Source organism: Carcharodon carcharias, chromosome 18, assembly GCF_017639515.1.
Source record: "Carcharodon carcharias isolate sCarCar2 chromosome 18, sCarCar2.pri, whole genome shotgun sequence".
Taxonomy (NCBI): domain Eukaryota; kingdom Metazoa; phylum Chordata; class Chondrichthyes; order Lamniformes; family Lamnidae; genus Carcharodon; species Carcharodon carcharias.
Window position 1 is genome coordinate 73,750,666 of NC_054484.1, and position 13,026 is coordinate 73,763,691.

Sequence of the window (13,026 nt, forward strand, 5' to 3'; positions counted from 1 at the left end):
GTAAGTGAGCTTGTGGCGCAGATTGAAATTGGCAGGTATGATGTGGTGGGCATTACGGAGACGTGGCTGCAAGGGGATCAGGACTGGGAGCTAAATATCCAAGGATATAGATCCTATCGAAAAGATAGGCAGGTTGGCAGAGGGGTTTGGGTTGCTTTGTTAGTAAGAAATGAAATTAAATCGATAGCAAGAAATGATGTAGGGTCAGATGATGTAGAATCTGTGTGGGTAGAGTTGAGGAACCACAAAGGTAAAAAAACCATAATGGGAGTTATGTACAGGCCTCCGAACAGTAGTCAGGATGTGGGGCACAAGATACACCAGGAGATAGAAAAGGTGTGTAAGAGAAGCAAGGTTACAGTGATCATGGGGGATTTCAATATGCAGGTACACTGGAAAAATCAGGTTGGTAGTGGATCCCAAGAAAAGGAATTTGTGGAATGTCTATGAGATGGCTTTTTGGAGCAGCTTGTGGTGGAGCCCACTAGGGAACAGGTAATTCTAGATTTTGTGATGTGTAATGAGGCAGATTTGATAAGGGAGCTTAAGGTGAAGGAATCTTTAGGAGGAAGTGATCATAATATGATAGAAGTGATAGAATTTACCCTGCAATTTGAGAGGAAAAAGCTGGAATCAGATGTAACGGTATTACAGTTGAATAAAGGCAACTACAGAGGCATGAGGGAGGAGCTGGGCAGAATTGACTGGGAGATGAGCCAAGCAGGAAAGACAGTGGAACAGCAATGGCAGGAGTTTCTGGGAGTAATTTGGGAGACACAGCAAAAATTCATCCCTAGGAAGAAGCATACTAAAGGGAGGACGAGGCAACCATGGCTGACAAGGGAAGTCAGGGACAGCATAAAAGCTAAAGAGAAAGCATACAATGCGGCGAAGAGCAGTGGGAAACCAGGGGATCGGGAAGCACACAAAGACCAACAAAGGACAACTAAAAAAGAAATAAGGAGGGAGAAGATTAAATATGAGGGTAAACTAGCCAGTAATATAAAAGAAGATTGCAAGAGTTTTTTTTTAGATATATAAAGGGTAAGAGAGAGGCAAAGTGGACATTGGGCTGCTGGAAAATGATGCTGGAGAAGTAGAAGTGGGGAACAAAGAAATGGCGGAGGAATTGAATAGGTACTTTGCGTCAGTCTTCACAGTGGAAGGCACGAGTGACATCCCCAAAGTTCAAGAGAATCGGGGGGCAGAGGTGAGTATGGTGGCCATTACCAAGGAGAAGGTGCTAGGAAAACTGATAGGTCTGAAGGTGGATAAATCACCTAGACCAGCTGGATTACACCCCAGAGTTCTGAAGGAGATAGCTGAAGAGATAATGTAGACGTTAGTGGTGATCTTTCAGGAACCACTGGAGTCAGGGAGAGTCCCAGAGGACTGGAAAATTGCTAATGTAACCCCCCTGTTTAAGAAGGGAGTGAGGCAAAAGACGGGAAATTACAGGCCGATTAGCCTGACCTAGGTCGTTGGTAACATTTTAGAGTGCATTATTAAGGATGAGATTTCAGAATACTTGGAAGTGCATGGTAAAATCGGGCAAAGTCAGCATGGTTTCATCAAGGGGAGGTCATGCCTGACAAATCTGTTAGAATTCTTTGAGGAGGTAATGAGTAGGTTAGACAAAGGAGAGTCAATGGATGTTATCTACTTGGACTTCCAGAAGGCCTTTGACAAGGTGCTGCACAGGAGGCTGCTCAGTAAGATAAGAGCCCATGGTGTTAGAGGCAAGGTACTAGCATGGATAGAAGATAGGCTGTCTGGCAGGAGGCAGAGAGTGGGGATAAGGGGGTCCTTCTCAGGATGGCGGCCGGTGACTAGTGGAGTTCCGCAGGGGTCAGTGTTGGGACCACAACTTTTCACTTTATACATTAATGATCTAGATGAAGGAACTGAGGGCATCCTGGCTAAGTTTGCAGATGATACAAAGATAGGTGGAGGGACAGGTAGTATTGAGGAGGCGGGGAGGCTGCAGAAGGATTTGGACAGGTTAGGAGAATGAGCAAAGAAGTGGCAGATGGAATACAATGTGGGGAAGTGTGAGGTCATGCACTTTGGTAGGAAGAATAGAGGCATAGACTATTTTCTAAATGGGGAGAGAATTCAGAAATCTGGAGTGCAAAGGGACTTGGGAGTCCTAGTCCAGGATTCCCTTAAGGTTAACTTGCAGGTTGACGCGGTAGTTAGGAAGGCAAATGCAATGTTGGCATTTATTTCGAGAGGACTTGAATATAAAAGCAGAGATGTGCTGCTGAGGCTTTATAAGGCTCTGGTCAGACCACATTTAGAATATTGTGAGCAATTTTGGGCCCCGTATCTCAGGAAGGATGTGCTGGCCCTGGAAAGGGTCCAGAGGAGGTTCACGAGAATGATCCCAGGAATGGAAGGCTTAACATATGAGGAACGTTTGAGGACTCTGGGTCTATACTCGATGGAGTTTAGAAGGATGAGGGGGGATCTGATTGAAACTTACAGAATACTGAAAGGCCTGGACAGAATGGACGTGGGGAAGATGTTTCCATTAGTAGGAGAGATTAGGACCCGAGGGCACAGTCTCAGAGTAAAGGGAAGACCTTTTAGAACAGAGATGAGGAGAAACTTCTTTAGCCAAAGATTGGTGAATCTATGGAATTCATTGCCACAGAAGGCTGTGGAGGCCAGGTCATTGAGTGTATTTAAGACCGAGATAGATAGGTTCTTGATTGCTAAGGGGATCAAGGACTACGGGGAGAAGGCGGGAGAATGGGGTTGAGAAACTTATCAGCCATGACTGAATGGCGGAGCGGACTCGATGGGCCAAATGGCCTAATTTCTGCTCCTATGTCTTATGGCTCTGTGCCTTCAGGGAGATTTCACTGAGCGCACCCAAGTGCATGTGCACACTTTAGTGTTCGCTCCTTCCACCCCCACCCAAGCAGCGCTGAGGTTATCTGCGCATGTTTCACGTTGGCTGGCTGTTAATTGGCCTGCCAGCCTGAAATCGCGGTCCGGGCTCAATCGTGGGCAGCAGACCATTGCATAGCCGCTCCTGGGCCCACCTGCTGTGCCCACCCGACCAGGTAAAAATTCTGCCCATAAGATTGTGAGAGGAAGGCTCTTAAGATCGTCATAGGGACTCGAAACATTAACTCTGCTTCTCTCTCCACAGATGTTGCCTGACCTGCTGAGTCTTTCCAGCATTTTCTATTTTCATTCAAGAGTCTGAAAGGGTTTAACAGGATGTTTCCCCTCATGGGGGAATCTAGAAATAGAGGGCACAATTTCACATTAAAGGGTCTCCCTTCTCTCAGAGGGTCACTAATCATTAGAATTCTCTACCACAGAGAGCAGTAGAGCCTGGGTCATTGAATATATTCAAGATGGAGTTAGACAGATTTTTGACCTACAACAGGGTCAAAGTTTATGGGAGACAGGCAGGAAAGTGGAATTGGAGCCAAGATCAGATCAACCATGATCTTATTGAATGACAAAATAGGCTAGAGGAGCTGAATAGCCTACTCCCACTCCTATTTCTTCTATGCTATTATGAACAAGATGAAGGAAATTCAGAGCTCAGGCATGGCTGCCAGTGACGTGGCAAAAAGAATGAGGGTGCAAGATGGTGCAATTGGCAAAACAGATTTTTTTGAATGGTTGTGGAGCCGGGGAAGATTACAGAGATTAAGGATGGGTGTGGCTACAAAGGGAACTGAGCACAAGGATAATAATTTTAAATTGGAGACATTGGGAGCTAATGTTGGTCAGCAAGCATGTGGATGATGTGTACATGGGACAGCTGCCCTTAGCCTAACCTACATTGAGCTTTAGATGAGCTGAAATTTATCAAGGGTAGAGGAAATTATACCAGCGAGTTTGGAGGAAACAAAGTCAAGTTTGTGCACTTTGGAGGCAGATGGGCTCAGTCAGGGACTGAAACTGGCAAGGTTACAAGAGGTGGAAGTAGGTGTCTTTGCAATGACAAGAATATTGATTTGGAAACCTACACTGGGGTCAAATAGGATGGTGAAAGTATGGGCAATTGGCTTCCAGCTGATTGGGAAGGGGACGAAATTTGAGGCAAGGTTACTGAGTTTGTGGCAGGGACTGAAGATGATTGCTTCAGTCTTCTCAATGTTTATAGAAAGGAGGAAATCACAGCTTGTTCAGAACTGAAGCAGTTTGATAACACAAGAAAGGTGGTGGAAAGCTAGAACCAGCTGACATTACATGGAAGTTGATTCTACGTCTTCGGCTGATATTGCTAAGGGGCAGAATGTAAATGAGGTAGTGAATGGAGATAAGGATAGATCCTTGGGGAACTCCAGAGCTAATGGTGCAGGGTCAGAAGGAAATATCCTTACTGGAGATACCTTTCCAATCAGAGAATCAACGGAACCAAAGAAGCCCAGTCAAATCAATAGAGAGAGTCACTGAAGGAGGATGGTGCAGTTAAATGTGTCAAAGGCTACAGGAAGGTCAAGGGGGGTAAGTGCCCATGGTCAATAGGATGCCCTTTGTGGGCTGCTCAGTGCTGTGGCAGGGCGGAATTTTGATTCAGGAGGTTCAAACATGGAGTTGCAAGGAAGAGGCTGTGAATTTAGGAGATGAAAACCCTTCCAGGAATTTGGTAGGGGAAGAGATCACTGTTGGCTTGATTAATCACACTGGCATCAAGAATGAACATTAAACTAAACCCACTGTATTTAATTCTGCAATGTGGACGCACAATGTCCACATTTCAAATCCTCAGAAGTCTCCAAGGAATCTGATGCAAGTTATAAAAGCCAAGTCATCTTACTGCTTCCTTGTATGTTAATCTTCTGTTGCCAGGAAACAGCTGTTCTCTGTGATACCTTGGGACTTCAGTATATACCCTTGTGAAACTACACACTATACTCAAGGTAGTTTGGCCAGAGCATTATACCATTTCAGCACAACATTCTATGTCTTATCAAAGAGCAATATAATTCTGCATTTTATTCCTTTTGTTAATTACTACTCTGTAGTGACTGCTTGTATCTCTTTCAATTCTTTCAACGTCATTCATAATAAAAGTCGCCCATTTTTAATCCAACGGCAGGACCTTCCAGCCACTTATAGATTTTGTTTGGTTACATTTCTTGGTTATCTTACCAAACTTGAATGTCTTCCCTAGTTTTAACAGGTTTTGAATCCAAACTGTTGAAATACATTAGACTCAGCAAGAGTCTCAGCATTAATTCCTGTAGCTTTCCACAAAGTATGTATCCTCACCACAACATCACAGGCAATAGGAAGCTGAAGAACATTTATCTGAACTCTTATCATAAGCTTATTCATCTTTAATAAACATTGTTTAAATAATCCAAAATAGCAATTCACTGCTTAAGGTACATTGGTTAATTATTTACCCAATTAAAACTAACACCTATGTATATTTGAGAAATTATTAAAATATTCACTTCTGTAGTTTTCTAAAAGTATGCAGTGACACATTTAATTTTAATAAAATTGAAGCAAACAATACAAATTTGTATGCAGGTAAATACCACAGTAGTATGATTTTTGCTGAAATATAAGTGCAGGTTTATACTGAAGGACTTTTCAAACCAAGCTTTCATGGAGCAAAGTTCCTTCTTCCCTTCCTATCTTAACTAATTTTCTATTCAACTTCCTACTAAAGCACTTACCACCTAAAAAAAAAGCAGGATACTATATTGATTAGGATTGCACTAAGAGCAATGCCTTGATTTTATATTTTCAATAAGAAAAATCTTTATGTGCTCCCATCATGATAGTGATATTCAACAGGAAATCCAAGATTGCCTCCAGCACGCCAGTACAACTGTATTGTAAATGAACAGTCCAAAATGACCAGTAAGCTTTCATTAGTCTTATAAACCGTTTCATGCAATCTTAGTCCAAGGTGGTGTTAGTTTCTTTTTTAAAATCAATTCTTAGGTTAATAATAAACAGAAGAAAAATCAGAGTTACAGAGCATAAGTAACAATTATACCACAAAGAGCACATGCTATTAGGGTAATGAAAGTATGCAACAGGCAGTGAGGTTAAAATGGACAATACGGATTAAAAAAATTGATCATTTAAAATTGAAGAGACTGTATTCCTTTCCCCCCGCCTTCAAGCGCATCCAGAAGGATAGACAGTCAACAGTAGTTAATGTTGTTCACCCTACACCATGACTTGAGTCCTGAGGGCAATCAATAGTCTAACTTTATTTTTCAGGTACTGGTTCTTGCTGTGATGATATGACAGGTGGCAGCTCACTAAAATTCACATTTTGTAAACTATCAACTGATTGAAGACATGGAATAAATAAAGTGAAACTGTTTAGCTGACTCTACAGAATAGCATTTCCTGAAAGTTAAGCCAAAGCTTAAGAGGGAGGGAACCAAAACAGGTGAAATCAGAAGAGCAACCCAGCTCTCCTACACAAGCTTTGGTTGTAAAAAACTTTACTAGGTTTTAATGTCATGTTTTTCCAAGTGTTTAATCAAATAGTGGGATTTTAAAGCACTATAATTAAAGGATTAGATTAGTGTGATTCAAAATACATCAAGACTAGCCACAGAATGAACAATGGAGAGCAAACTACTTTAAAAAAAAGTATTTTCTCAGTGACTGTTGCTGGAATACAGTTCCATGATCACTAACAGCCCTCTGGTACCTCAATGAAGTAGCCATTGTACTGACACAATCAGGGGATTACCATAGGTGTGCATTGGTGGCAAGTTAGTGTAAGGTGAGGGGCAAGGACAGCAGAGAAATTAGGAGAAGATGAACAGGTTGAGTTTATATGCAGATTAAATTCTCGAAGGTTGAGAAGCTCTGTGTACTGACCAAGAATAGCCTACATGTAAAAACATACTTTGTCACAAAAGTATAATTTTTTCAATCTCTTCTACAAAGTTAGGGGGTGGCGGGGGGTACTAAATGGAGATTAAGAGATCATTTTGATAAACATCTCCATTCTATTCACAAATTTGATCCTGACTTTTTCTAGCTCATCACTACAATTTCACATTCTGTTTCCTTTCTGATCTTTCTGTTTATGGCCTCCAGAGAGAGAGGTTATTCTTTCTTCAAGGTTTTAAAGCTTGCATTGGTTGCTGTTGTAAAATTATTGCTCCTCCCTGGATCTAGATTCAAATCTTGCCAGAACAAAAATGGCAGGATTTTATTTTCCTGATAGTTGTGTGTGGCCTTAAGTGAAAAAAAAAATCAAATCAGCCTCATCACAATTCTCTGTCAACATAATTCCATAAATGTAGTTATTTTTGTAATCATACAGATAAAGGCCAAAGAAAACGTGCCACCTTAGTATTCTACACTTGCAATTAAGTTAAAATTTCAGAACAGTAGTGTAGGAATGCAGATAGAAGCTCTATATTGTAGAGCAGAAAATACCGTTGATAATAACAGCAAATGCTCAACGTGCTTTCATGACACTCATTGTTTACAATTTTAACAGGGACACGCACTTGTTGAAAACAAATGATAAATCTGATTGCCAGAATAGCAGACAGAGAAATGTGATATGGAGACATCAAATGCTCGCTTGCTAAAATTGCAAAGGGTAATTTATTCCCTTAAATTTTGAATTGCTTGATAGATTGAATATAATCACCATAAGTACTAGTATAAACAGGTTACATTAGTTTGCACCATCTTTCCTCACCTTAATTAACACATAGGCAGGAAATAGAAGGAGCACTGTCTCTTCAAGAGTAATCATGGGTTATATGAGAAATACATGGTTTGAACTGATAAAATCCAATCTTCAGTACTGTTAAGTAGATAGAATTACCTCATTCTATCACCCACTGCCATTCCTCTGAAAGTAAATCTATCAAGGAGAAAAAGAATAAGGGCTCAGGTTATACATGAGCAGCCTTGGGTGTCATAAGAGCTGATGCCACATTCCCAGATTCCTGTCAACATCATTGGAATGAAATATTTCAGGTAAGTTCGTTAAATGACAGTCCAACTGTTATGGCACCCTCTAATGCATTAAATTTTATTCTAATAATTGATGAACATTCTTACATGAGTAGAAATAGTTAAAAAAAAGATTCAAATCCAAAGCTGCAATGCAGACCCATTTCTCTGCTTTTTATATTGTATGGTGCATTTATAAAATATTTAGTCAGACAACTCAGCAGCTGAAACATTATGATTGCTCATTTCTTTCATCTGGTAACAGCCTGTTGATGTTAAGAAATTAAATCTTATTTTTTGATGAACTATTCAGGATTTTACTATGATCAGAAATTCTCTGAACTCAGTATCAAATTAAAAAATGTTTTCCAATTTGGCAGATACAAGGGTATTGAATTCAAAGAAGAGAACGAAATGCCTGCATTTTTGCTCAACAGACACGGTCAAAATGGGAGACGAATTTACTTCATAATAGGTTTCCCCTGTATTTAAAAAGGTAGCATTTTGCACATGCTAAAGTTTTATCAAAGTATATTGCAAGTGGCATTTAGCTATATTTTTCTAGTTTACATATACTGCTTAATAATTTTTTTATTTTTAAGTCCATCCTTGACAGACTCTTTAGTTTTATTGGCAATATACAGACACACGATAAGGGCATTTTTGGATCATTTCAAAACATCAGGTACTGCTAAAAAGGTATTTCTGTAAATTTGAAACAAACCAAAAATAGTATAAACAATGCAATGGACATGCACTTCCAACATCATCTTTTGTCTTTTGAACTAACTGTTTGGTATTGATACTCATGGCTTGCAAACCAGAAAAATTAGGCCACTACGTTTTTTTTATATAAAAGGATTGTGATCATGGCTGTAGTACATGTGGTATGCAATAAACAATACTATTTGAAACAAATATTTTGCATACATACACCATATAAATTTAAACTAGTCAGTTTTTCAGAGTAAAAACTATATTTCTAAAAGCACCTACATGTCCTTTGCACTGCATTTGAAAATGTTCAATGTGCCACAATTATTGAAAGATAAATGAAACTGATGCAAAATTACTTAAAAAAAACCCCCCAGAAAATGCTGAAAATACTCAGCAGATCAGGCAGCATCTGTGGAGAGAGAAACAAGAGTTAACATTTCAGGTCAATGACCTTTCATCAGAACTGGAGAAAATTAGAGATGTAACAGGTTTTACGCAAGTACAGAAATGAGGAAAAGGTGGAAGGGGAAAGAACAAAGGGGAAGTCTGCGATAGGGTTGGAGACAGGAGAGATTAAATGACAAAAGGGATGGTGCAACCCAAAAGGAGATGGTAATTGGATAAGAAACAAAAGATGGGTCTACAGCGAGTGTAAATGGGAAATAGCGGAATCATTGCAACAGCTGCCATCTGAAAAAATTGGGGGCAGAGATTATCTGAAATCGCTGAACGGCTTTCAAGTGCTTAATTGAAAGATGAAGTGCTGTTCCGTGAGCTTACATTGAGATTTATTGCACCGTTTAGGAGGTTAAGGACATAGAGTGGGATAGAAAATTAAGATGACAGGCAACTGGAATCTTGGGGTCATATTTACAGATTGTACAGAGGTTCTCCACAAAGTGGCGATCCAATCTCTATCTAGTCTCCCCTGTGTAGGAGATCACATCATGACCAGCGAATATAGTATACTAAATTGAAGGGAGTATGAGTGAATCGCTATTTTACCTGGAAGGACTATTTGGGGCCATGGTCAGTGGGAAGGGAGAGGTTAAAAGGGCAAGTGTTGCATCTTTTGCACTTGCATAGGAAGGTGCTGTGGGAAGGAGAGGGCTGTTGGAGGTAATCGAGGGGAGGGGACAATAATGTTGTGGAGGGGAGTCCCCTGAAATGCTGAAAGGGGAGAGAAAGGAATTTAGTGGTGGCATCATGCTGGAGCTGGTGGAAATGGTGGACGATGACCTGTTATATGTGGAGGCTGGTGGGATGGATGGAAGCTGGGGATCGGGGATTCCATTGTGGTTTAGGAAGGGAAGAGATGAGAATAGCAGTGCGGGAAATGGAATGGACATTTAGTTTTGACAATATGAAGTAAAACCATGTGATATTTACAGTACAATAAAGGAAGCTGAAGAAGAATTTAGATATGTTTAGTAACATCACATATTTTCTGATTCTGGATAATTTGGTTTTTGCACCCTCTCCCTCCAGCAGTGCTTGCATTATTTCTTTTAAAAATAATCACTTAAACTATGTACCAGCAAAAGAATGTGGAACATAAACAATAACTTGCATTTATATCGAGCCCTTAATGTAAATAATGCCCTAATGCATGGACAGAAAACTGCAAAGAAAACAGACTGCAAGTCAACAAAGAGGTTAGGAGAGGTGATGGAAAGCTTGATTGAAGAGATGAGTTTTGAGAAATTGTTTTAAAAGAGTACAGTGATGTGGATAGAGGAGTTTAGGGATAGAACTTCAAAGAGTAGGACCCAAGGGCTGAAGGCACCTGCCAATGATTGGATAAAGGGCCTGGGGATGTAAACTTGTTCATTGTAAAAGGGTCATGGTATTCAGGGATGGCGATAGAGATCGCATTGATAGGGCATTCTATTCTGCCAGCTAATGCTGCATCACTTGACTGAAACAGAATATTTGGGAATTGTACGAGTCTCCAGCCTCATTTTGGAAATAAGGGAACTCTCCTCAAGGAATATATAAATAAAAATAATTAAGAGTGAGCGACAACTTGTAGCCTGAGAATACTGTTCAATATGGTAGTCCTTCAGCTTCAAGAGTAAATGGGGAAGACTGACAAATGCAAATATCATAAATGAAACTTTCTACGCTGTGTCAGTTTATTAAAAAAGTGATGCCCTCATATTGGTAAACCAATTTTTCATTAAAATTGATGATACTTTATAAGATTAATTATTATGGGACAACACTGGATATCCCCAAAAGCAGGTGTGGTGATTGCAATATGTAACCAACCCACACCCGTTCCTTGAATGCAATTCTACTCATATACATGATTGCTGCATTCAACCAGCAATAAGCACAGTACTGAGTGGCTGCATGTCTGAGCAGGGGATGCAAAATTGTGAAAAGCTAGCATGAGTTCAAGCTAGCCTGTAATACTTAAAGTCAGTCTGCACCTCTTAAAGAAGAAGTGCATTTTGATTGAAACAAGTGCTGGAAGTCATTCCAAAAGTGAGTTTGACCTGGGAAAAACACAAGAAGGGCACAACATGGCAGAGTGTGCACTCCAAGGTTCTCCAGTGCAGCAGTGGAGACCCTGGTGCAGAAGTGGGCAGGAGGAGAAAGGCCCTCCAGGCAGACACTGCAAAGATAAAGGGAGCAGATAGCCTTCAAGGTCAATGTCAGTAGTGTAGCCCCAAGGACCTGAATTCAATTACCTCACATGTATGGTCATGGTCACTGAATGCATCTTCAAATGCCATATCTCACCAACTACACCACTAGCCTCGCACACTGTGCAATTACTAATCTCCTTCACTCACTTACTCTAGATTTTTATCAACCATAATTCACATTTCACATTCATAGCTTTGATTCACCCTCACAAAATTAGCATTGCTGCAAGCCTCACACCCACTTGCACATACTGCCTATTCAACCATAACAGGCACATTGCCCAAATAGGTTGTACCATGCTCACTGACACACTTCCCTCACTCTTGCAGGACAAGGTGATGCATAACCGCAGGCAGCAGCATTTAACTGGCTGCAATGTCCTCACCCTGATAGAGTGAAACAGTGCTTGCCATTATTGGAATGGCCATGACTGAGGCCAAGACCAGTGGTGAGGCTGAAGATGACAGTACCTCATACTGAATGCTCCTTCTCACATCCCAATTCCCCTTTGTCACAAAATCCCTTCTGATTTACAAGCTGCAGATGGTCTAGGTATATACCTGGTGCTTTCCCACTCCCCTCCATTCCCTGCAATTCTATTCCTTTGCCTTTCTCCTTTGAAATATCTAAGAACTGTAACCTGCTGTGTCAATGGTGCAGGAACAAGGAGTGGAAGAAGAAGAAGAGACTGATGATGAAAATCATCACTCAATCTCACACTTCCAGCCACCCGTTCAAATACTGACACTGCACATACTTTATAGGGTAGCACAGAGGTAGGATCTGAGTGTTGTAAGATACCAGGCATGAGTGCCTGCGTCCAAGGCAGAGAGAAAAGGTAGTGAAGGTGCCAACTCACCAGAGGGGGTGGTAACTGCAGTTCTGCTGCAAAAAACTCAGATGAGGCTGAAAAAATCTGTGCACAAAGAAATATTTGGTGCATTGGCAGGCCTGCTAGAAAGCTTCAAGGTGCACGAAAGAGTCCGGCACCAACCTTGCACGTGGCTTTGTGCAGATTTTGTAGTCCTTCCTTTCCAATATGTAAATGAGGTTACTTGCAGAATCAACCATGATGTAACATCTGATGGCCGATGTTTCAAGTCCCATTGCAGCACAAGCAGAAGTTATCTGACGTCCGAGCACTGCAGTGGAATCTCAAACTGAAGCCACGAAAGCTAAGCTTGTTGTCAGGTAAACTTCTACTATCATGGCTACAGATACCAGTGATCACAGAGGCTTGCAGTATCTCACAGCAATCTAGCAGTCTGTTCTTCAGATTTTGCTAGGATTGCTGAGGCACTGCCCGGGAGAGTGGCAGTGGCTCCATGAAGGAGAAGCCTACTGTCCAAACATTCCATCACTACCGCCCCGCCAGTGTCCTTGCTGTTGCCTGTCAGTCAGCTAGCCCAGTCTGCTGTCAGCATGTCAAGGTGGTGCAGCCCAAAGCCGAGCCTACGAAAGCCATAGGTCATTCTGCAAGGCCATCTACTGTCTCCCGCATTGAAAGTCTGCAGCCTTCCATCAGCCATATTGCAGCCATTGGGGTAGTACTGCATAGGAGAACTAGGATGGCAAAGGCACCCACAAAATAGGCATTAGGAGAATGCACAAGGGTGATTAGTTGTCTTCTGTATGAAATATTGGATGGTTTGATTTATAATGCCGGTTTAAAATGTTTGATTTGTGATCGCTTTTTTAAAAAAGCATTGCAGCCAAGAAGCTGCT

The 13,026-nt window shown here is 41.2% G+C and overlaps 1 protein-coding gene across 5 annotated transcripts in view; it reads right to left on the reverse strand.

Annotated features, from left to right (window-relative positions):
- Positions 1-13,026, reverse strand: part of dcaf6 (ddb1 and cul4 associated factor 6) — a 178,344-nt gene that overhangs the window by 31,279 nt on the left and 134,039 nt on the right. For 4 of the 5 annotated variants that reach the window (XR_005945770.1, XM_041210642.1, XM_041210641.1 and 1 more), the window contains one exon: positions 7,799-7,837. The exons of the other annotated variant lie outside the window; for it this stretch is intronic. Coding sequence is in view for 3 of the 4 variants with exons in the window: in XM_041210642.1 (XP_041066576.1) it covers positions 7,799-7,837 (39 nt within the window). In the remaining variant the exon portion in view is untranslated. The remainder of the gene's footprint in view (positions 1-7,798; positions 7,838-13,026) is intronic. 5 annotated transcript variants of the gene reach the window in all.